Raw genomic sequence first — 26,466 nt, 5'->3', positions numbered from 1 at the left:
GTCTCAATTATATTGAAAGGAAACAAAATGTGATACTAGTAATACATTTCCGTTTCGTAAAATTACACGTTTTTCATTTTCATTAAGAACATTTCCAAAGGTCCCATGGGCACATGCTACAAGTTGAATGCAATGAAGTTGCAAATATGGCTGATAGTGAGAAGTTGGACGAAAACGCATTCTCTTCTTTTTGAAAATGAGTTATTTTCATGTCAAAGTCATGCTACGAATTTTTCAAAAAAAATAATCTCGGCTTATTTGGGGTTTCTCAAATCTTGCACACAGTTATAGTATTAGATAACGGTTATCCAACTGTTCGCTGTCATATTGGGTAAAGTCGACCCACCAGAGGCTACATGCAACTCTTAAAAGTAAGCCAGGTGCAGTTGTAAGGCTCTTAATTTAGGCTCTGATCATCATCAGAAAGGCGAGGCTTTGATCAAGTGCAACAGAACGCGCTTAGGCGACGCGCACATAACCTGTTCGACCTAGATTTAACAGTGGCTATCTGTGTCATCCACATTACCAGTTTTTTGAGCTAGGTCACTACTACATGTTTTCTTGATCAGTTTATATCTCATTCAGTGATGATGGTCTATGTCCCCATTGAGTCGTTGAAACTGCACGGGGATGCGGCGGCGTCAACTATAATGCATCCAAACGTCTCGGGAAAAATTTATACACCTCCTCTTTCCACCTTCCTCCTCCTTTCTGTTGGAATCAGCATTATACTCGTTATTATAGTGCATCATACTTGTAACGGTTTCAGACTGTTTGGAGTCATGGATAAATATGTCTTTTATAAACTTGTCTTAATCAATTGGTCACAGCGAAAGTGATAGTAGTCATCTTTACGTTAATACAGGTTTACGGTTTATTTTAACATTTTTAAAAATTGCGGGGACAAAATGAGTCTTCATTAACCGACTTAGATCTGCATTTCTGCACTTTGAAATTATTTCCACAGTTTGGTGTGGTGGTTGATAACCTAACCAAAGTTGTGAAATCTTTGACGTCGATAAGATGCTATAATTTCAAATGCATCTATCGAATCCCCTCGCCACATGCTATATACATGTACATTGTAAACCGTGGTCTAGAGAACGCATGTTCAGCTCAAGAAAACACCGCATACATGAAAGATATGATAGTTCAGGAACTATGTTTTTCAGCTCGCCATTTTTATAATCTGCTTGCATCTCTTAAACATGGGTTGGATATACGATATCCGTAGTCAAGATGAGGAGAGGGTCCTTGGAGGATCAGATTTTTTTTGTCCAAACATATTGACAGTATTATTCGAGACAACTGGGGATGCTGGAGAACACTGTCTGGTATGTCTTCTTCATTTTCAGAAAACATGTTCTTTGATAAATCAAAACAATCAAAATCCAGGTTAATTTTGGCTGTGGTGCATTCAGGTGTGCCCCGCTATTCTCTTTTTTAACATAATAAATCGACATTTTTTGGAGGGGGAATATGCGCCCAACTCCCCGTAATCAGTTAGAATAATCTGTATATTTATGTTTTTTAACATACTCTTTAAATATACATTTAATTTGTCGGTATTAAGTCGCAAGAAATTTTGATATGCTTTGTGTACATAATCCTTAATGAAAAATGTCCGTTACGTTTTCTTTATCGTTTCGTCTTTTGGCAGTGCAAGGTGCTCTATTTTTTCGCACTGTTTCCCGGCTCGTTAAATTTTATTTCTGATTATAGTGATGTTTATGATAATCTTACCAAAAAATATTGAAAATATTTATTATGTTTTACAGTGATAGGGTAATATAAAGTTCGTTATGGTGTTGTTTTATTCGTAAACAAGTTTTTTCTAAAGAAGAATTAAGACCGGGAACCATGGTATCGCTTGGCAGCAAAATCTAACAATATGGCGCCGAACGCTGAAGTATGATAAACATTTTGGTAAACTTTTGTCTTTGTTTGGTATTTGTAAACAACCATTTTTATCTTTGTATCGCACATTTGAAGTATTTTATCAACTCCACATTTTGATGTGGTCAAGTGTTATTTTTGAGGAAACACTTGCTTTCACATGGGCATCTCACAATAATCGCGACAATAACACGGTATGCATTGCGTAAGTGGTCTACCATTGAGAGACGTCGACTCTGTAGGAACTCCTATGCCTGAGTACATTACAAAAGAGCACTATGTAAAAACGTCTTTCTTTTTTTTTAATTGATCGCATGAATCTCGTATGTGTACGAACCACAGGTGTTCGTCACATAGCCTGGATACAGTAATACATTCTTTTTTTAAATATTTGTTTATTTTTAATATTTTTTTTATTTTTTATTTCGGTCAAGATAGTGAATACATGTCATTTAAAAATTATTCCACAATTTTTCATGAAAGAAAATTAGTAAAATATATAAATAAATATAAGGTAAACATGTGCAAAAATTCATCAATTCCAAACTGACCTTATCAAAAGAGCATAGTTCCTAAAATAATTGAGATAATCTAATAATTTTTACTGTTCTGATAAGGTAAGATTCCCATCTACAAGAAAAATATAACTTTTATGCTAGTAAGATTGACCTTTACGCATATTCAAACAAAATGCACCGACCAGAAGCTGAAATTTGCCATTACGAAAGAACTGGGAGGTTGAAAAACAACTGATTTTTCCCCCCTAAAACACGTTAAAAACAGACTGACATGCAAACTTTCCGTATGCATTACAAAGAAAAGCTTAAAATATCATTCCTACCTTTAAAAACTCGTTGAGTAAGACGCGTATTTATCAAAATGAACCAAAATAAATAATAATTAAAATCAAAAATAAAAATAAAAAACTGTATCCAGGCAATGTGACGAGCACCTTTGGTACGAACAATGTAACCTATAGAGTCTATAGCTAAGGAAATCTTCATTCTTAACGGGTCACAGACCATGGACATTATGGACCAGACATAACAGACCAGATTTGGGGACATAAGGGACCATACTTAGGGACATTACGGACCATGATATATAATTTTATTCACAGTTTGTTTTAACTTTATAACATACCATATTTACAGACAATGATTTATAATTTAACTCACAGTTTGTATTTACTTTATAATGTACCATATTTCGGGACATTACGGACCATGAACTATACAAACTCACAGTTTGTTTTAGAACAAAATTTATAAAATACCATATTTGAGGTCATTACGGACAATGACTTTGTTTCATTTATCTGTTTTAACTGCCGATCTTTCAAATTTAGTTCATTATTCACATTATTATTTTATTACAAATGAATTTACTATAGACTTATTTACTGTGGGTATACACTGGTCTTTAACACCTAATGGAATTTCACAGGAATTTACGTTCTAACCATTGATCTATTTGAATTTCACAGGATTTTTCACAGTTAGATGGTAGACAATTGACATGTATCATATCATTCTGAGCACTCATAAACAAGTATTTATTAAAGAATGAAGACGATGGAGTGAATAAATTACAAAAAATTAATGATGTTAATTACATTATAAATCATGGTCCGTAAGTTTCTCAATATGACGTAATGTCCCTAAATATTGTCCGTTATGTCCCCAAATCTGGTCCGTTATGTCTGGTCCGTAATGTCCGTAATTCACTTAAACGGTTAAAACCATATGATCTATGGACTTTCTGGAGGCATGTTTTGACATTCCTTGCTCATATTCTATTAGCCAACTTATTATCTTTTTAACAATAGAAAGCTTTTTTTAAAAAGAGGGTTTTCGAGTCTTTGCTTTTAAAGTAAGTTTTCAGCGCTTTTCTGTTGTTTACCATGTAGAAGTTGAACAACAGTCATCAAAATTAGACTTGAGGATGAACAAGCCCGAATTCTTATATTATTGCTTGGAATAAAGATTTTTAACAAGCCCTGCTATAAAAAATTCAGAATTTGAGCAAGCCTGGAAGACATTTTACCAGTGCAGGGCTTGCGGCGGGTTGTGTTAATTTCGACCACTGGAACAAGGCAGCTAGGCTTAGATATTTCCATCAAAATTTAGCAGAAGAAAGTATCGAAAATAATTGTTTGTAACTTTAGGAAACAATTTCATGGGTCTTGGCCCCTTTACCAAGCTTGAGCTTGAATCCCTCGTACTTAAAAAGACCCCATTGACAATTATCAGCTGTTAAAACCCCTGCTTCCTATGGAATCAGAATCCAGTTTGCTCTATCAGTAATTGCCTGGAATCCAGCTACTGAAAGGGTATATATGAGGTATCATCATTTCTTCAAGCAATAATTCTTATTTTTCTGCTGGGATTTATACTTGTCTCGAGATTTATTTTGGACCATTATTTTCACCTGCAATAATTCTTATTTGTCCGCTGGTATTTATACATTTCCTCGGCTTTGAGTAAGGGGGGTTATTTGCAGGACTGTGTAACGCTTAATGAGTAAAATGGAATAATTGTTGCCTACAGCTACACTGAATCACTAGAATCAGTGTTAATAATAAAGGAAGCATTCTGTCAGTCTGTCATTCTGTTCCACATTTGACTGTAACCTGCAATATAAACATAACAAAGATTCATGAAAAGGTGAGTGTTCCATCATATTATTGAGCAGCAATTATGCATCTTTAGTAACATGGCTGTCATATAGAGTAATGTGTAATTTTCTGTTTTCAGTTTATAAGTATTTTATGGTGAAGCAAAAAACGTAAAAAGAACAAAAATGGATGACAGATTGAAATGGCTGGAGACGAGGATTAGTTCCTCATTGCGGCCGAGAAATGAAGAGCTCAAAAACATGTTCTTCAATGATGAAAACAGGTACGGTATAGTTCAGTTAGAATATAGTTTTATTTGTAAAAAAATTGGTAATCTGAAACATGTCACATAAAAATCTGAACATTAATTCAGTAATAAAGTTCATCTGAAAAATGGGTACTATTTGGGGAGTTTTCTGTGTGCAGAGTTGGAATAGCAATTGCTTTCAACAAAAATTGAAATTTAATTGAAATTTAGCAACAAGAAGTATTTTCTTTACTATTTGTTTTTCAGAGTATTTGAAATATTGAGTAATTTTAGCAGTGGCATGTGCTCATCTAAATACATTGTGGAGTAATTAATGTTTTACCTACCAATGCTTTGTTGCACTGGGTGGCAGCAGGCAACCCAAGGGATCTAGACAAACTGCAAACTTTGTTTAAGTCCCACCCCTGGAGCAGGGAAACATGTTAAAATCCCAAGGGGTCTGATGTGATTCAAGCTCATTTCTAATTTTTTTCAGACTGGCGTTTTATGAGTTCATCAACAACGAGGATGTTCGGAGAATGTTTGTGTTCATCCGCCCCCCGAAGCAGATTATTGCATCCCTCCAACCCCCCCATGATCTCAAGTACAAATCCATCTTCTTCCTCAAGTCCAACACCGGCACAAAAATCACCAAGGACAATATCAGTACGTACCAACTGATAGTTCCATACATTCCATCTTACCTTGATTTAAAACATACCATTTTTCTTTTTTTCTACAGAATATTAAATTATCATTAGTAATTGTTGCATAGTCATGAATTGGTCACAGTGGCTTAGGCGTGGGTCAAGTTCTGGATTATGGTTGAAAAATACACACATTTGAAACAGATATGGTTTCTAGCATTGTTTGGCCGTATGTTTGTTTTTACCAAAAGCTTTTGGTGTTAAGATGCTATATTTTTGTGGAAACTACATGCAGTATAAATCTGCAGTAAAACCAATTTATAATATTTAGCTACTGTTTATTATTGCCCTTAAGTGGTTTGACCTCTACAATTATGTAAGAGGAAAATGAATGCATCTTTGCTCACAGGCTAATTATGATAATATCTCGTATAAAAAGAATCTTGAATGTTTTCAGTGGATGAGGTGTTCTACATTGACTGTACGAATATTCCCCTGGAGCACCTAGAGCTGGTGGTCCGAGAGGTTTACCTGCCACTAATGTGCACAAACCAGTCTGTTATGACCTCTACAGGCGGGGATAAAGTCATGGACGTCCTTCACAGACTTATGTCAGCAGTGGAGATTACACAGGGACATGTGGAGGTAGGTTTTACAGGAAATGATAAATAAGGGATGTCTGTAGAGGTATGTTTTGACAGACAGGGATAAAATCATGTATGTCCTATCACATGCTCATGTCAGTAGTGGAGATCACACAGGGACACTTGGAGTTAGGCAGACAGGGATAAAGCCATGGATGACCTTTACATCAAATATTGTCTCATACATGCCTTATCCTCCGATGTGGGGAAAAATCCCCTGGAATTCTGACCCATCCCTTGGTCCCCCACTGGGGGATCCATATATATAAATATATTCCCTGGAATTAAAAAAAACCACAAATACTTTTTTTTAGCTCAAGGTTAACGTGGAAAGCATCCATAATATTATGGGTGTGAAATTCCATGAAGGACCATGATGACTAAGTCCAAAAAAATTGTAATTGGAGTGTATTTCTATATTTCTGAGTTCTGTATTAATTCTTATATCAAAAATGTAGATATTGCGTAAAATTTCACTGAGTAAAAATCCCCTGGTGAAATATCAAAATCCCCTGGAATTCAGACCAAAATCCCCTGTGAAGCCTCTCAGAAATATGGCATGTATGTTGTTGGTACTTTAGAGATGGGGCTTGAGCACTCCTTAGGGGGCAAAGTCAGTAAATTTTTAGCCTTAATATTTAAGGGACAAAATCATGGATTTCCTCTTTTTGGCAAAATGGCAGTCTACATTAGATACCACAGGATAATGTTCCATTAGTGTCAAATACCAACTCGGTGAACTGAGGTAGTATGGCCCCTTCGGCTTGATGTTCATTATCAGTGAGTACAGACCTATATCATGGAAGGATGAAGGACATGCTACACTGTACATATATAGGCAGCTGTCTAGTCCAAGATTTAAAGTACCCTATCCAATTATGTGAATTTTATATGCATTGTGACCTCATATCAGTTTTGTTTTGTTAAAAAAGGTTATTATGTGTTGAGAGAGAAATAATACTGAAAACAATAGTACAAACAAGCATTTTTGGCCTCAACGGATTGTAAAATAGGCTATTTCACATAAGTTTTGACAAGTGAAATAAAGATCAAAGTTACAAACTGCAAAAAAACTGATCTATAATGCATTTATTTTACATATATATAAGTAAGCAGCAAAGCAGACATCAAGATTGAACTTTGACTTGGTTATATATACATCAACCATAAATGTGGGCCAAGATTTTGATAAGCCTATTTTAACAAATGTGGGGTTAGGGTATTGTACTGTCTAAACTTGCACATGAACCTGTTCATACTTTTCTTGTTTTTGCAGAAGATTTCATTTAGAATTAATATTTAAATTTTATTTTATACAGCAACATTTCCATTCATATTACTTCTTGAATTGAACAATAATTTCAAGGATATGTTTGGCAATATCTGTCTCTTTTTTCACCTTCTTTTTGACAAGATTATGTGTTTAGCTTGACTGGTTCTCAAAAAAAAGTCCGGTATTGTGATAGTCTTGGTGTTGTTGTTATCGTCATTGTTATGCAAATACTTAAAAACAGAAGATCGATGTAAATTTTCTCTGTGGCATTAATGTTTGATTCATGCTCTTTGATTCCATTTGTCATTTAATCCTTTTTTGTAATGTTGTAGATCTTTTTTTTTTTTATATATCTCATCCTTTGTCATCCTATTTTCTGGATACTTTGCTTAATGGATTGCTGATAAAAAAACTACTTATAATTAGTGGAAATTTGTGATAGGTTAAGATGCTTCAACAGACATTTCCGCTAATTTGATGATACAGCTCCATGGTTTTGACTGTTGTACATTCAGAAAAGATTAATAGAATATCTCGTTTTGTAAAAAGGCAAATCTTGATTGGGTTTATATAATGCATCCTATGAAGGCTATTGAGCTTTATAGAAGATGAAAAATAGGGATCGTTGTCATTACTTTAATGGTCTAATGATTGTATCATTTTAATGACTTGCTATGGGTTATCATTAGGGTCATTCCTTAATGGGGAGCATTTGGTTGCTGCTTGGTCCGTGTTCATTCCGTCAGTCCCTCCTGTTTAAGTGTAAAAAAAGTGAGGTCATGGTGACCTTTACTAGAAAAAATACAGCTGTTCCCAATCAATAACTGTTGAACATCTTCAATAAATCAAAGATAAAGCTCATTGGGACCTATTGCAAATATAATGGGTGTTTCCAAGCAATAACTTTTAAACAACTAGGTGTAGAGTCTTTGAATGCACATTGTCCATTGGCACAGGTGATCCTCTATTTTGGGGTTAATAGGTCAATGGTGGATTTCAAGTGCGATCTTTACTATAAAAATCATTGGCTTTCCCAACAGGTACGCCTTCAATTTTGTGGAATTTGTGAGATAGGTCTAGTGGTATAGGTGTCCACCTCTAACCAAAGAGGTCATGGGTTGGATCCTCACAAGGGGTACTTTATCATGGCTTCTCATCACAATCTAGTTAAAAGAAATTAGTATAAACTAATTTAACAATGCTTAATAGACATGATGACATAACCATATAAACTTGCCTCCAGGGTCGTATCATTCTGAGTCTGCCGTCCATTGAGGTGTTGGCCGAGGCAGCGGCAGCTCCAAACAGACGCGGGGCTGTACTTCATGTGCTGGAAACCACCGTCCTAGGCTGGATCAAACAAATCAAGGTAGGATGAGATTAATAATTTTTTGTAAGAATAACAAATGCCTTTCAAAGATATTTTTATGAGATTGTTTATATCTTAAACATGAACAAATTGAACATTTTGTAGTTATTACTATTTTTATATAAATTTTACTTATTATGATATTTTCTATTCCAGGGTGTTCTGCGTCACGACCCAGTTCAGGACCTGTTTCAGCATTTCGGTCCAGAACCAGGGCCTCTGGATGAGATAAAGATGTGGGAACGGCAGCTTGGGCGGTTACACTCCATCCTCAAACAGCTGGAGTCGGCAGTGGCCAAGGATATACTCAACAACCTAGAGCAAGCACAGAGCCAGTACGCTCACTCATTCAGCCATGTCAGGAAAGACGTGAACAAGGTTTGTAGCTTTTAATTACCAGTTACAACACGCACAGGTCTAGCAAACCCCATAACTCTAGCATTAATTATTGTCAAATTATGCCCCTTGATCAAAAAACAAGCATTGCAGTGCTTGTGTTAAAAATGTGTATTAATAAGTGGGCCGATTGTTCAGAGCTTTGTAAAAGTTAACAGCGTTGATAATGTCATCTTTGTTTACTTTCACATTTTCACTGCTCTGGAAGTCTAATGAATAGACCTGTTATCAGCTGTATATCTAACTAGATTTGAGACAATTGTTTATGTGTGCTTGTTTTGATTTTTCTATGTAAGCACATTATCAAAAATGTCACCTGTAAGATTTGACAAAGATGTCGTTAATCTAATTGTTTAACACAGTTCTGAACAAAAGGCCAAATGTTAGTTAAAGTTTGCCATTTTTTGTATGAACATTCACTAAAAATTGAGTTGTTTTAATTTTGATTCAAATTAATTTTTTAAAAGTCTTTTCCAATTTGTCCAAAGATTGTTACAAGAATGCCATGTAAAGTAAAATTTTAATTTTTTATTGAAATTGAATATGCAATTTGTCAAATATTTGGTTTTCTTATTAAATTGATTTCCTATTACCTCTTAATATTTTTCCTTATTTTAGAATTACTAACTAAGAACTTCATTCCTTCAGTACTTAATGAGCAACAATAAATCAAAATATTAAAGACAACTTAATAATTATTTTCATAATTGAATATCATATGCATAGAGTAGGCTGACAGTTGATTAATTTTATCTCATAATACATTTTAATTATTCTCAGTATATCTTAAATTCAATGATCAAAAACACATGATACATCTGTTATTGTTCATGCAATATGTTTAAGGAGTTTTTTTGCTCAGTTTTTACTGACATACTTGGATGGTTAGGTTAAGGGTTAGGATAAGAGTTTGGTTGAAAAACAGAAATAGAGTAGCAGACTACGTGTACATATAAGTGTAAAATAGCTCCCTGCATGTTTGATGTTATCAAATTATTTTCCATAAAATATGACAAGGCATTAGAAACTAGAGATGAAGTTCTCTAATAAGGAACAATGTATATTAGATCTAGGTACAATAGATAGGTGGCATACAGACCGTCTGTCTGTCTTTTCATCAATTTGTCAAACTTGGTAAAAAAGTTGATCATGACCAGTAGATATACGCTATTGATTTTAAGGTCAGTGGGTCAAAGGTCAAGGTTGTGGTGACCTCAGGCCCAGGGTCCTCAAAATTTTGGTAGGCAGGTTGTTCATGACCAGCACCGGGTTAAAGGTCAAGTTTGTGGTGACCTCAGGCCCAGGGTCCTCAAAATTTTTGTAGGCAGGTTGTTCATGACCAGCAGCGGGTTAAAGGTCAAGTTTTAGTTGGCCATGAGTTAAAACATGTTTCTGATCAATAACAGAAAAACTCTGGGGACCAGGGACCTAAACTTGATAGGCAGGTTGGTCATGACAGGTAGATAAGCCCAATTGATTTCGAGGTCGGTGAGTCAATGGTCAAGATTTGATGACATTCAGCTGAAAAAAAGTTACCAGTCCGTACGAAAGTTCGTCGGACCTCGGCTCCCGCCGGTAATAAATGGCGAGGTCCGGCAATCTCATGTATATTATAGGCATGCGTGTCTGGCAATAATTTTTGAGGAAAATCAGTTGTTTAATAATTATGTGTCAAAAGTGTTTCTTGTTAATTTAATTAACAAACCTATGTTAACTTGGTCGAACGAACATAATCAGGGCTTTCAATGGAGCTGGGTTTTGACGCACAGAAATCATATATGACCCGAAATTGACAGTCATTAATTTGTACTATTCGTCAGTTTTGACCCAGGAGAATATCAATGCAAGACTCCGTATCAGTTGAAAGGAGCCGCAAGGCAAGCTTTAAACAATTAAATTAAAGTTAAACGCAATTAAATGCCAAAGTGACAAGTGATTATCGATCTGGAATCGGACCAGTTACCAACTCAAACTCAATGACGTGATAACTCCGCCCATTATGCAAATTAACAAATATTTTCGGATTTTTCACTAAGTACGATGTTTTGGAAAACAACAATGCTAAAATATATTTTGTTTTCGTTTTTTATATCATGTCTTATTTGGTATTATAAAATATATTTGTATTAGTTCTTGATGTTTAACAGAAAAAATAAACATTTTTCGAAGCATATGGTCTAAAATGCGCAGGAAACAGGTGCACGCTTACTTCCTGTCAATTTTAATGAAAGCGAAAGAAGAACTGCGTAAATCGTTGTCAGTATAGAGAATAGTTCTATACTGTAACAAAATAGTTTTATTGTTTTCATTTATGAAAAATAAAAACAGTGTTGCAAAATTGACAATAGGAACTTGAATGTTTTTTTTACTTCCGGAAAAAATGAAATACTTGATAGTGAAACTGAAAGTACAAACTTGTGAAAAAGATGTTGTTGCAACTAAACAATCATTGGTGCATATAGGATTCTGACAAGGATGCATAGGGTTACATAACGAATAAAACATGCATAATTCCTGTTTCACTGAACATGCATTAAATAAATTATACGTTCATAGGAGTCAGAACATATTTTTCCAAGTTTTGACTCTTGGAATTTGTTTACGTGACCCAAGAGATTAAGAAGGAGATAAGACAACAAGTTATTCTATAAAGTTATATTCTTATTTCTAGATTTTTTTCTAGAATTGAAAGTGAATTAATACAGCTGATCTTGATAAAAGATGGAAATTGTATTTTTTTTTATTTAAGTTTTGGAAGCTAGTGAACGAAGTATAGATAATCATGTATCTTGCAATGCCATCTTATGCAGATAATAACTATTATTTATGAAGAACGACCAAGAATTTAGAAATAAAACGACCAATGACTCTTAAAGATCTGATTTTGACTATTGAAAATTGGACCCTGTTTTAGACCCTGTTGAAAGCCCTGACTTCCAATAAAATCATTCTCATTCATCAGAGGTTTGATAATGATAAATCTAACGGTATGGTACGCATAGCATCATCACTCTGGTTTACGAGAATGACTAAAATGTACATAAAAATTTTGGACCTGCAAAAACTGGTCCGGTCCTGCAATGTAGACTGTATTGCAGGACCTCGTGTCCTGCAATGTGATAATGACTTTCGTACAGACTGAGTTACAGATCAATAATTGCAGAAAGATACTATGGTCCAGGAATCTTAAGCTTTGTAGGCAGGTTGGTCATGATTGGCATATGACCCCTGTTGATATTGAAGTCATAGGGTGAAACGTTTAGTCATTTACTGCAGAACTCTTTAACCTAGGAACATTATACTTGGTAGGCAGTTTGAACACAGCGGATGAGCCCTACTGATAATGGATACCAGGATTTCTATATGGTAAACATGATCAAGCTATTTACCTTTTTCATTTACTTAAAGTTATCCAGCGCTAGTTGATTTTTTTTCTTACCATTTTTTGGATTCAAGGTTTTCAATTAAAACTTGACAAAGTCTTGGCAAAAATATCTCTAATGCACCAGTCAATTGTAGCCACGACCCCCCCCCCCCAGGTCCGGGGAAACGCGGGGACTTTGACTTTCGGTCCAGCCAACCCCGGGTAAAATCCCCGCCCTGCGGGTACGAACAGATGGTAAAATCTCCGCCAAATGCCCCTGCACCCCAGGGACCCTAGGTTAGGCCCATTCCCCGCTATATTTCTGTGAAGATAAAACCACCGCATTCACCTGGCACTGCGGGGCCACCTGGAAGGTAAAAACACGGCTCATTTCCCCGGCTATCCCCGGATACCCTCGGACCTGGGGGGCCGTGGTTACAATTGACTGGTGCATAATGTAATGTAAAATAATCACATATGAACATGTTCAATAATACCCAAACATCCCATTTCAAAGTACAGCAGACATGAATTGACTTGTCATCTTTGTGTTCATACTTTGCTCTTTAAAATGGTTTGTGATCAATATTTCAAAACTTAATGTGACTGTCGTTATGAAAATATTTTAGATACTATAGGCTATCTGTCCATATAGGCCCCAATACTAATGGCTGTCTGTCCAATGAGGCCTTTCAGGGGCATTTATCATGTTCCTGCGACAGCACTTATAAACACTTTACATCAGTAGGATTATTTTGCTCAGTTCAGTAATCAACATTCATCCTCACTTTCGATATAAAAAGATGCAAAAATATAAAAATGTAAATCATGGCTTTTAATTTCTTATAACGCTTCTACGTCTGTAAATTCTTTCTGGAAAATATTCGTCTGATTTTATCTTTAATCATGTGGAAGTCACAGATGCCTAGATATTAACCTACTAAAATACAGATTAGTGATACACTGTCTTCTTGTTTATATTGTACATTTGAAAATATAGTCAGGGTTGAAATTGAGAGAAAGCTTCAAAATAAAGTGACAAAAATGCAACTTATCTTGAAAAGTTTTAACTCCAATGCCCAGTTCTATTTTTTTAAATGAAAATACTACATAAAGTACATAAATAAAAAGATCATATTGATCTTAGCCAGAAATCGAGAACATTTATATTGTTTACTTGTTTTAGTGGTGGAAATGGGCTTAAGTTGAATATTTTTTTCTATTTGTGTGATAATATTTACTCCATACATTTCCATCGCATATATTTTGTAATTATTTAATAACATATAGTTGGCTGCTTTTAGGATTGATTTTAATTTTTTAACTGCAACATTTTCTGTGAAGTAAAGAGCCTATTAACATGTGAGAGTGTTGTTATGAAAACAAAATGCATTGAAATTAAAAGAAAAAGGTCTTTTATCTTCTGATATTTCCTTTTTATCTTCATTTTTGCCTTTCAAGTTTCCAGTGTTTTTTATTAATGATCATTTTTAAGAAAGGGTAAAGCACACATATACAATGTGACAATGTGTTTTAAAAATGCTGGTCATTAAATTAATTGGAAATAAAGGTAGTGGTACCTTTTAGAATTTTTTCTCTGATCTTCTACCGGTTAATGGATGTAAACACAATGTGAATTGTTGAACCCTGAATACTCTTTTAGTTTGTACTTAGTTATTCTAGCTTCATTACCTGATAAACACAATTCATGCTTTAGTCTTCCTCTGTGAAGAAACCTTTGAACTGTTGTCTGTTATGAGATGCCACTTAAATACCTAAGATGTATCTGATATTCACAACCTCTAGGACAAGAGGTTTGTATTCATGTCCAGGGTTCCCACGCTACCGGGAAAACGGGAAAAAGTTGGGAATATTGAAAAGTCTGTTATTGAAAAGTCTGTTTCTGGTCGTGAAAATGCCTTGATTTTTGCGGTATCAGGTTAAAATGGGGAGAAAGCCGGGAAAAGTACTAATGTTCAAACTGATTTGGATACAAAACTAGTAGAAGTTATCCGTTACCACATGTAAGCGTTTACTGACCATGAATGGTAGCGGTATCTGCATTGCGGTCTGCATTCATCAAAAATTATTTTAAATGAGAAATTGGCCAAAGTTCATCGAGATTCGCTTTATATACACTGTAAATAACAATCGTGGCTGCTATCTACAACGATCTTTCCAGTCTACCTACTGTACAGTATGCCATTGATCATGGATAGTAGTGAAGTCTGCATTCATCAAAAGTTATTTTAAGCTTGAAATTGGTCACAGTTCCTTGAAATTCACTTTACATACACTGTCAATAACAGACGTGGATGCTAATTACAATGATCTCACTAGTCTGCTAAGTGCTATTCACCTGACCAGCCTGACTTTCAAGTCCAAATATTTGCTTTTAAAGTGTGATTCTATCAACGATGCCTTTAGTCTAAATACAGCTATCCTGAATACTCTGTGTACACAGACATTGCTTTTATTTATAGACATTGAGAAGACCACCTTTCTTTGGCCAGTAGGCATCATAAGTTTTGAACTTGTACAAAAAAGTCACTTATTTTGTTCATACATAGTCTGAAAAAAGAAATTAAATATCTTTGATGTTAAATTGTTAACAATATTTCACTGAAATGTTTCATTGCAAAAACCTTGAAAAAGGTTGGGAAAAAGTCAGGAATTTGCGAAAAAAATCTTGAAAAAGTCGTGGAAAAAGTCTGGAATTTTACTTGCAAAAAATTGTGGAAAGCCTGCATGTCACTACACCACATCACTCTTATGTGAAAGACCTCTGATGTAGCTCGAACTTATAACCTCTTGGGCGAGAGGCTGACATTAATACCACTACACCTCGTCACTCTTATGTGAAAGACCTCTGATGTAGCTCGAATCTACAACCTCTTGGGCAAGAGGCTGACATTAATACCACTACACCACATCACCCTTATAAGAAAGATCTCTGATGTAGCTCAAACCTACAACCTCTTGGGCAAGAGGCTGACATTAATACCACTACACCTCGTCACTCTTATGTGAAAGACCTCTGATGTAGCTCGAATCTACAACCTCTTGGGCAAGAGGCTGACATTAATACCACCACACCACATCACTCTTATGTGAAAGACCTCTGATGTAGCTCAAACCTACAACCTCTTGGGCAAGAGGCTGACATTAATACCACTACACCACATCATCCTTATAAGAAAGATCTCTGATGTAGCTCAAACCTATAACCTCTTGGGCAAGAGGCTGACATTAATACCACTACACCTCATCACTCTTATGTGAAAGACCTCTGATGTAGCTCGAATCTACAACCTCTTGGGCAAGAGGCTGACATTAATACCACCACACCACATCACTCTTATGTGAAAGATCTCTGATGTAGCTTGAACCTACAACCTCTTGGGCAAGAGGCTGACATTAATACCACCACACCACATCACCCTTAAAAGAAAGATCTCTGATGTAGCTCAAACCTATAACCTCTTGGGCAAGAGGCTGACATTTATACCACTACACCTCATCACCCTTATAAGAAAGATCTCTGATGTAGCTCAAACCTACAACCTCTTGGGCAAGAGGCTGACATTTATACCACTACACCTCATCACCCTTATAAGAAAGATCTCTGATGTAGCTCAAACCTACAACCTCTTGGGCAAGAGGCTGACATTTATACCACTACACCTCATCACCCTTAAAAGAAAGATCTCTGATGTAGCTCAAACCTATAACCTCTTGGGCAAGAGGCTGACATAAATACCACCACACCACATCACCCTTATAAGAAAGATCTCTGATGTAGCTTGAACCTACAACCTCTTGGGCAAGAGGCTGACATTTATACCACTACACCTCATCACCCTTATAAGAAAGATCTCTGATGTAGCTCAAACCTACAACCTCTTGGGCAAGAGGCTGACATAAATACCACTACACCACATCACCCTTATAAGAAAGATCTCTGATGTAGCTCAAACCTACAACCTCTTGGGCAAGAGGCTGACATAAATACCACCACACCACATCACCCTTATAAGAAAGATCTCTGATGTAGCTTGAACCTACAACCTCTTGGGCAAGAGGCTGACATTTATACCACTACACCTCATCACCCTTAAAAGAAAGACCTCTGATGTAGCTCAAACCTACAACCTCTTGGGCAAGAGGCTGACATTAATACCACTACACCACATCACCCTTATAAGAAAGATCTCTGATGTAGCTTGAACCTACAACCTCTTGGGCAAGAGGCTGACATTAATACCACCACACCACATCACCCTTATAAGAAAGATCTCTGATGTAGCTTGAACCTACAACCTCTTGGGCAAGAGGCTGACATTAATACCACCACACCACATCACCCTTATAAGAAAGATCTCTGATGTAGCTCGAACCTACAACCTCTTGGGCAAGAGGCTGACATTAATACCACCACACCACATCACCCTTATAAGAAAGATCTCTGATGTAGCTCGAACCTACAACCTCTTGGGCAAGAGGCTGACATTAATACCACTACACCACATCACCCTTATAAGAAAGATCTCTGATGTAGCTTGAACCTACAACCTCTTGGGCAAGAGGCTGACATTAATACCACTACACCACATCATCCTTATAAGAAAGATCTCTGGTGTAGCTCAAACCTATAACCTGTTGGATTCCAGGTTGACATTCATCACCCTTGTATTCATATTCTATTAAATAGTTCATGGTATAGAAAGCTGAGTTTTCTAACCACAATGAGCTAGCTACTTACAGTGTAAGCCTTTGAGCCCTTGAAGATGTTAAGACTCTTCAAGCCTCTCATGTACAATGTATTTTTGATTTCAGGCAGCGAAAACCCCTGGGGATGTTAAGACTCTTCAAGCCTCTCATGTACACTGTATCTCTGATTTCAGGCAGTGTAAACCCCTGGGGATGTTAATACTCTTCAAGCCTCTCATGTACACTGTATCTCTGATTTCAGGCAGTGAAAACCCCTGGGGATGTTAAGACTCTTCAAGCCTCTCATGTACACTGTATCTCTGATTTCAGGCAGTGAAAACCCCTGGGGATGTTAAGACTCTTCAAGCCTCCCATATACACTGTATCTCTGATTTCAGGCAGTGAAAACCCCTGGAGATGTTAAGACTCTTCAAGCCTCTCATGTACACTGTATCTCTGATTTCAGGCAGTGAAAGAGACCAATAGGATCCTGAGTTTTCTGACCACAATGCGCTGGCTTCTGACAGAGTTACACCAGGCTATAGAGCCCCTGGAGATGTTACGACTCTTCAAACCACTCACACAGGTTCTCTTCCTTGTCTGGTCCAACTCCACGTAAGTATAGGGGACTCTTATATTTATAAAAGTTAATGGAAACTACAGGGACAAGCCCCTATGAACTGAAATATTAATGAAAACCCTATTTAAAGGCTCACAATGTCACAAAACAACAGACCACACATACATAACAATATCTTTATTGATGAATAAAATGAATGTGCTCTTATGGTATGGATTCATTTGAAATAGATAACATAATGGTTTATGATTTGTTTACCTGTTCAATCAGTAAATGCGATGATTGTCTTGTCTCTCTATCTTCACCGAAGATCAAAATAAAAGTGAACAGAAACATTTTATATCTTTTAACTAAGGTTAAGGTTCGTGATGAAGATCAACAGTTGAAACCATATGCAATTCATGTTAGACAACATTTCCAATTTTCATATTGCTTGGCATCAAAGCTGTGTGTTGGGGATATTATTCACTTTCAGTGATAACTTTAACTATGATTTAAACTAGGCTATGCAAGTCCTTCATTATTCTGTCTGTGCATGCAGGTACTACCATCAGATTGACAAGTTCCACAACATCCTACGTCTGATGTCAAACGAGGTTGTCCACCGGGCCATAGCTCTCGTTGGGGAAGATATACTCAGGGAACCACTTGAGGTTGGTACACTGTTTCAGTGTCTGAATACTGCAGATTTCACTGGGATTTTATGTTTATGAACCTGCATTATATGCGAAAGTGATCGAAAGCAAATTGTATAAAACTGTTTAATTCTTTGGCTTTGTGATTGGTCAATATTGATCCAATAATTACTATTAACCAATGAAATCATTTAAATCTTATCCAATTTTTGTTTACAAATGGCTGCTGATCTTTATGTGGACTTGGCTATTAATCATCACAAGATGATATTAATGACATTATCGAAATTTAAGGCTAGCCATCACATGGTTTTGTTGTATTTCAGTCATACACAAAGTTGAAGGAGGCCTTACGTGTGTGTGCTGGATTCCGGGGAACATACCTCGACTTCAAAGACAAGGCTGATGACCAGAATGCCAAAAACATTGCTGAGAATGCCGAAAGGCTGTAAGATTTCTATAAATACAGTTTTTGTGATTTTCTGTTAATTTCTGAAAACTCTTATATTAGTATAAGAGCAACTTAGTTGTTTGTAACCTTTTATATTTTATATGCAACAAGATTGAAGATATGACTATATGATTTATTTAGAAATATGAAGAAAAGTACAAATATTGATTATGAAACAAATGTTTTTTCCCCAGAGCATCCCGCCCCCAAGCAGGCACAATCTTCCTCACGAAGATGTATGGGCCGCATGCGTTCACACCGCGGTATGGTTTACGCAGTGGAGATGATGCCAGTGATGGAGGAATGTACGAGGATGAACTGTGGACCGATAGCCCCTGGCCTCCCAGGAATGCACCATGCTTCGACCTGCTTAATGCCTTTATGGAGAGGTATATAAATTGAGTACTTTGTCTCTAATGTGAAACTCAATATTTTAATGTGGAAAAGGGAGAGTAAAAAAGAAAGATCAATAAATAAAATGAAATCTGCATTTTGAATTCATTCATATGACAAAATCATTTCAGTTTGTTGATCATCTGCTTTTTTTTCCTGTTTAAAATTTGAAAGTTTCATGAATGTTTTTTTTTAGTTTAATCATACATGTGATAACGTCCCGGACGTCCGGGATTGTCCCGGAAATCGTATCTCTGTCACGGAGGGTGCATGTTTGTCCCGGAAAGTCATAAAAAAAAAACGAAAAAAAATCTCAGAATCAATTATCTTAATTTTACCAATGTAAGTCAGCTATTTTGCCTGTCCAGGACACTGGTCGTAAAACACAGGACATGTTGACACTAATCCGTTAATTGGTACGTGTGTCATCGAGGTCATCGTCAATCACCCGATAATTGATCTATTGGCCTATTGTTGTGCTTAACAAGTCGGGGAGGGTTCTTGTATACAAATTTATGTTTTCATATGGATTTGTTTGGTCTTATGAATGATAGCTTTTAATTGATGAATTGATATTTTTCACATATTTTACCGACAAACGAGCATGAAGGTAAGTTCAAAGAAAGTGACAAATTGAGTAAAAAAACAAAATTAAAACACGAAAAACATCCCATATTCCATTCAAATTTCAAAGTTGATACGTTGTTATACTTTAAACAACTTTAAACAACTTGCGCGTCCATAAGAAATTTAAGTGTTTTGAACTTTTTTTCGAACTATCGTTGTGTATTTTTACGCCGAAATAAAACTGACAATATGGGGTTTACAGGTGGTTATATAGAGTGCTTTAATCACGTGACCATGGTAAGTCACGTGATCGCTTTATACAGCCAATTGTTGACACGTCTCTATCAAAATTATATGCATCTCCAAACAGAAAAAAGCTCATCGACTGGAAAATCTTCTTGATCGTTTGGAAAATATTGTGTGTCATAAATTGCAAGCGTTTTAAATGTGATGAAAAAATAAATATTTTGTAACGCATGTTCGCAAAAGCGCGGGAAAACAGGTGCCCGTATAGTTGTTTATTTCCTGTTTTGATGAAACCAAAAGTAGACTGCATATTCTCCTGGTTAGCACTTCATTTAAAGCCTGGGAAAATATCTGGTGGTTTTATTTTTTCCAGAAAATGCGGGGAAAAAAACCCATGTCAAGTAAAAATACGTCTTGGCAGTCAAAATAGGTACATTTTCCCGGACGTTAAAAACGACTAAAATAGCCCCAGATAAGCTCTAGAATGCACCACAGACATTCACCATTTAAAAAAAATTCCGGGTCCCGGAATCGACCCAAGAAATTATCACATGTATGGTTTAATTATTCTGTATCATAAAATATAAATCGATACCATATTCTGCATGCTTACCCAGGTGTAACGATGTCCTGGAGCTCGTAGAAACAACACGACATTTCCGCCTGCTTGCCGGAGCAGCGGAGATCGGTGGAGCGGGAAACATGAGCCTCGATGCCCTCGTCAAGGAGATCCACGAGAAATACACACAGGCCATGAATGAATTCTTCGAAGTAGTGGATAATGTGCTCAGTATTGATGGCTCACAAAACTTTGAACGGTCATTCTTCAAGTTCAGGACCATAGTCAAAGTATGCCTAAAGTCTATATCATTTTATCACATGACTTTCTATGACTTTCGAGTGTTTTACAACCAGGTATTTTCTTATATTACACTAGTGTAATATAACTTGAAAATGATATCATTTGCCCTACTTATTTGGCATTTATTTTTTTTACAGCAACAAATATGTCATGAGATAAAATGAATCTTATATTCCTTGTCATTTAATACAAAACTTACGAAACTCATTGTGAAAAAGTTATAAAGCTTGCCAAAGACTCACTTTATAACTTTACCTAAACTCATATCATGATTTCTTTATTAAATGGCAACTCAATAAAGATCATATAATTTTATATATATTGATTAAGAGTAGGTCATAACTAGTGAGTCTCACCAATGTAAACTTGTAAAAATGCCATAGCTTGATTGTTTCATGTATTCTTTCGGCTAAGATTAGAAATTCTAGCTTATTTTTGGTTTTATAAATCTGAAGAGTGAAGAGCTATTTAATGCTTGATTGATAAAATATTCCTCCTGTCTCTATGTAAAGTAAGTACAATGAAGACCAATTAATTCTTTGTCTTTGAAGATAAATGTACTTATGTTAAAGCTTTACCTAGAAAATAACAGTACCATGTTTTCTCCAGTCTCTTGAGAAGCGTCTGGCAGAGATCTTGCGCCTGTCATACAACCAGTGCCCAACGGTAGAGGCCCAGCTCCGGCTGCTTGAAGTGTTTGAGGGAGTCAGTGGCAGGGAACTTGTACAGGTATTGACAATCAAAGCTAATGCTTAAAACGTATACATTCTTATTAGATTTAAGCAAAAGTAATTTATGATGCTTTTTGCGCTACTGGAAACTTTTTCATTTTTGAAAATTGATGGAAAGGTTCTTCTAGCACTAGTTGAGCCTAAAACTTTGTAACCTAAATTGGAAAAACCATTTGAAGTCAACACTGTTTGTTATTGTTCATAGAAAAAACACGATATCATGGACAGCATGTTACTATATATAAACCTAATGTATGTGTTTTCAGGCCCACTTGCAGGATAAGGATCGAGCCCTAGTGTTGGCATTCAATGCGGAGCTGAATGATGTTCGTCAGATGTATGCCGAGGGCCATCTAGAGCCACCAGGTCATGCAAACATGCCACCCATTGTCTCCAAACTCATGTGGGTGCATGCCCTCAAGGAGCGAATCTCGGTGAGTTAACTGTCTGTCTTTAGATTTATAAGCAAAATCGACTTACTAACTTGCCCCATGGTCATCTCAACATGTCTCAGGGCCATGCTATCATGTGTCACTGTCATGCAAACATACCCCATTGTCAAACTTAGGTATGCCTATGGGCCGCCATGTAAACATGCCCTGTTGTCAAACTTAGGTATGCCTATGGGCCGCCATGTAAACATGCCCCGTTGTCAAACTTAGGTATGCCTATGGGCCGCCATGCAAACATGCCCCGTTTGTCAAACGTAGGTATGCCAATGTGCCGCCATGCAAACATGCCCCGTTGTCAAACATAGGTATGACTATGGGCCGCCATGCAAACATGCTGTCAAATGTAGGTATGCGTATGGGTGATACCAACATGAGCAATGGTAATGTGAACATGTTGAGTGATCAAACCATTGCACCATATGGTCAAAAACATACCTAAAGGTATGACTGCTGGACCAAGGTCATGCCACCATGCCCTTTGGTGATACCAGCATGTGGAATAGTCATGCAATCATACCTACCCCAAGGTTATACCATCATACCTTAAGGTCATACAATCATACCCCAAAGGTCATACCATCATAACCCCAATGTCATACCATCATACCCCTAAGTCATTACGTCATACCCCAAGTTCATGTCATCATACCCAAGGGTCAAACCATCATACCCGTAGGTCATATCATTATACCCCAAGGTCAAAATATCCTACCCAAAGGTCATGTCATCATACCCCAAGGCCTAACCATCATATGCCAAGGTCATACCATCGTACCCCAAGGTCATATTATCATATCCCAAGGTCATACCATCCTACCCCAAGGTCATACCATCCTACCCCAAGGTCAAACCATCAAACCCAAAGGTCATAACATCATAACCCATGGTCATACCCCAAGGTATCGTCATCAAGCGATATTGTCGAATTAACATGCCTTATGGCCATGGACCATTGTAATACCAACTATGTCCAAGATTATTTGAGGCAGACCTCTATTATACACAGCTAATCACTACAGGACAAGGAGAAAATGATTTTTAACAAAGATTCGAATTAGATAATACCAGATAGTTAATACTGTTGTTATAAAACATTTGTCCATATTATTTCTGAATTGCTCTTTAAATCATAAATTTCTGTTTAAATGCTTTCATCATAGCGCCAATAACAAAACAAAACATTTGCCTGACTTTATAACCATTATATAAGGAACGATTACAGTTTCTAAATTAAGAGCCTTTTATGACCGCATTTGGGAAATTACCGGTAAAGAAATAATTCTGCTTGAAAAGCTTTTACATGTATGTGTGAGAACTGAAGTATGATTGTTTCCATAAGAATCTCAGGATATACAAGTATTATTTCTGTGTGCAAGAAGGTCTGTTCTTGCCATTACTGAATAAAAACTTATAAGTTCAAAGTATATTCATTCTAGCATATCACTGTGCCATTGAAGAGTGTGATTCGTGCAATGTTGTGAGATAATTTTGTATTAGTATACTGTAATCAGAATGAAATGAAATCAATAGGATGACAAGCAAAGTAAAAACATTCACATATTCATCTCATTTTATAAAAGAGTGTCACAAAACGAGGGATCTTGTATAAATCCACAAATATTCAGAATGTTTAGATCATGTCTTCTTATTTTTCATATGCCCTTCCGCCTTTATGGAATTAAATGCTTAAGATGATCAATTATTTCTTTTATTAACGTTAAAACTTTAGGTACACAATTCCAAATGATTTTCTGTGAAATTCATAAAGTTCCAATTCTTCAGCCGGTCATAATGTATCCTTTTGGCCCTGAGCACCCAGTCCCTTTTCTACAGCACCCTGTCTTTTTTAAAACCTGGCTAAAACCCTATAGTCTTGGACACTTGGTGTCATTGGCTTTGGCGTAGTAAGTGTGCAAAACTTTACACTTGGTCACAACTCAAACTGTTCAAAATATATAACTTGGTTCACATGTTGCCAGGGACAATATCATTTAAAACATGACTGTATATTAAGGCCAAATTAACTACAGTGTGAAGAAAAAAAATAGAAGAGATAGCATCCACTTCACAGAACTCTTGTTAGACCAGTGATTTTTTTTGGAATTATTTTTACTGCCTGTGCCTTGCAAATTGGGAAAAAAAGATGACTTTGGGAAAAATACAAAATCAGGCCAAAATAGCAAATATAATGGCAAATGTACATGTTTTAACTTTTTTATGCATACATTATGCTGTGAAAGAGTAAGTCTTGTCAAGATTTTGTTTATATTTTAAGAAATTCATTGCATTTTTATTCATTAACGTAATCTGCATTTACCAAATTGGGAAAAAATTATAAAATTTTGGGAAAAATGGACAATTTTTGCAAGGGGAAACAGCCTTTAGAATGCAGTAAATTGCACCAAAAAAAATCACTGAAGACTGTTACTGCCTCAGTTTGAGTGCTGCATGAAAAAGATGAAGTTAGCATGTAAGTCTGTGTTCATTGTTTGGTGATGCAGGTTGGTAGATTGAGGACAATTAAATTGAGGTTTTAAGTAAAATAACAGTTTGATAACATCTTCAGCGCCCAATGGACAAAATGAAGCGTATAAGCCCCCACTCCCTGGAAGGCGATGCAGGCTACCAGATGCGTGACAATTACAACGAGGTTTACCGAGAACTGGAGGAATTTGAGGCCATAGTCACTCAGGAGTGGCAAAAAAATATCACTGCCGAGCTCACCATGCGGCTGAAACAACCTCTCCTGGTATGTTTTTTGTGAATAAAGGATTTTAAAATTTGTAGTATACTGAAATACTTCAGTAATTTTCCTTGTAGTAAAAATCAGACAAAAATCTTAGCTTATTATGCCTTTTTTATATGGAGGAATTAAACAACATGGTATGGTTTAATTAATGTAGTATGTGATAAGGCTAGCAAGCTAGCTCAGTTGGTAGCGCACATAACTTATAAGTCATGGTCATTGGTTTGACCCCAACAATAGACAAAAACATATTCTTACAAGTTTACTGTTTTCTATTATTTTACCAGTTTGTTGAATAGAAACCAAATAAACAACATTGACATTTCCTAAGTTTTACTTCTGCATAACAAATATTATAAACTTAAAATAGCCTTGCTACATAATAACTGCAATTGGTACAACAGCTTATCAACAAAAATAAAAGGATTGGCAAAATATGGCCGTGAAAACGAACAGACTCCATGATAGGTCATAGTGACACACGGCTGGAAGTCCGAGTGGGAAAGAACCACGCAAGCCGAGAGAGGCTAGGCTGAGCCGTTATATTAAAAGTATATTCAAAGTGTACTCTATTAATACTATAGTGTCCTATGATATGCCCGTGCTGGAATAGACTGTTTGGCAAAATGCTACAACCAAGCAACTACGGTCTACGAGCAAATGCTCCTTTTGCCAAAAGCAACTGCAAAACCCGCAATCTCCTAGCAACGCAAGGCAACGCAACAATGCAACCCACAATTGCCAACAGCAAATGCAACATCCGCAATATATCTCCGCAATCTCATGGCAACGCAACGCAATGCAACGCAACAACGCAACCACCGGGACGCCAAGTACTAGGACGTTCCCGGCCTTGAGCAACAGACATGCAACAGACTCCATAAGAACTTGTTATTCCAGCAACGGGATAATAAACGTTATTTATATCTATATTCATCCTAATTGATTTTAGTTTATAATTCCCAATTTCACATGTATAGCCCTCTTGTTGATTCCCATACCGAGTGATAACTAGCACCGAGGTGCTCGACCAAGGTAAAAGGTTTCAACAAGCCCAAATACATCTAAATCATAAATTATATATGTATGCAATTTTAAATTAAAATGGATGACAGCCTAGCCAACTCTCGGCTTGCGAATTTTTTCCCGCCACAAAATTGTTAAACAATTTCCCCCCAAAAAAATATGTTTATAAAATTATACGTAATTCGTTATTGAATCCCTTAAAGTGTCAATGTAAAATTCAATCCCCAGGAAGCTGAGATGTACTCCATCCGGGCGGAAAAAAACCCGGTCCTCTGAATTTCAGTTGTAATTTTTTTTTAAGAATATCTGGTCCCTCTATTGCGGACTTAAGGTTTCTAGAATCTCTGCCCTCTCTTGGACCCTTATACTGCAAAGAAAACCCGTAGTGAAACCCGTTTGTCAAGAAATCAGCCTCCAATGGATTATAGTCTAAACAGAAAACTGCAAGTTTTTCAACATTTACCGGGGAATGTGCTAGAGTGTTTGTTGAATTGTTGACGAACATGTCTTGGTTTTTAACGTCTCTGAAATCTGAAACCTCTACCCCTGCCCCGAAAGGGCTGCTTGTTTGAGAGAAATTTGTGTTTGCATGGGTTACATTTGCATTCGGGTTT

General features: G+C 36.4%; 1 protein-coding gene across 8 annotated transcripts in view; it reads left to right on the top strand.

The window, feature by feature from the left end:
• The first annotated feature begins 1,896 nt into the window (after positions 1 to 1,896).
• LOC128234267 (uncharacterized) overlaps positions 1,897 to 26,466 on the top strand; it is a 108,354-nt gene continuing 83,784 nt past the window's right edge. For all 8 annotated transcript variants that reach the window (XM_052948399.1, XM_052948403.1, XM_052948397.1 and 5 more), the window contains exons 1-14: positions 1,897 to 1,926; positions 4,653 to 4,796; positions 5,257 to 5,426; positions 5,865 to 6,052; positions 8,568 to 8,693; positions 8,850 to 9,071; positions 17,630 to 17,778; positions 18,285 to 18,396; positions 18,705 to 18,826; positions 19,024 to 19,218; positions 20,653 to 20,884; positions 21,507 to 21,626; positions 21,895 to 22,062; positions 24,647 to 24,829. In XM_052948399.1, coding sequence (XP_052804359.1) covers positions 4,699 to 4,796; positions 5,257 to 5,426; positions 5,865 to 6,052; positions 8,568 to 8,693; positions 8,850 to 9,071; positions 17,630 to 17,778; positions 18,285 to 18,396; positions 18,705 to 18,826; positions 19,024 to 19,218; positions 20,653 to 20,884; positions 21,507 to 21,626; positions 21,895 to 22,062; positions 24,647 to 24,829 — 2,085 coding nt within the window. In that variant the 5' untranslated portion in view covers positions 1,897 to 1,926; positions 4,653 to 4,698. The remainder of the gene's footprint in view (positions 1,927 to 4,652; positions 4,797 to 5,256; positions 5,427 to 5,864; positions 6,053 to 8,567; positions 8,694 to 8,849; positions 9,072 to 17,629; positions 17,779 to 18,284; positions 18,397 to 18,704; positions 18,827 to 19,023; positions 19,219 to 20,652; positions 20,885 to 21,506; positions 21,627 to 21,894; positions 22,063 to 24,646; positions 24,830 to 26,466) is intronic.

Source organism: Mya arenaria, chromosome 5, assembly GCF_026914265.1.
Source record: "Mya arenaria isolate MELC-2E11 chromosome 5, ASM2691426v1".
NCBI lineage: Eukaryota > Metazoa > Mollusca > Bivalvia > Myida > Myidae > Mya > Mya arenaria.
This window is presented reverse-complemented; position numbering and strand designations above follow the sequence as displayed.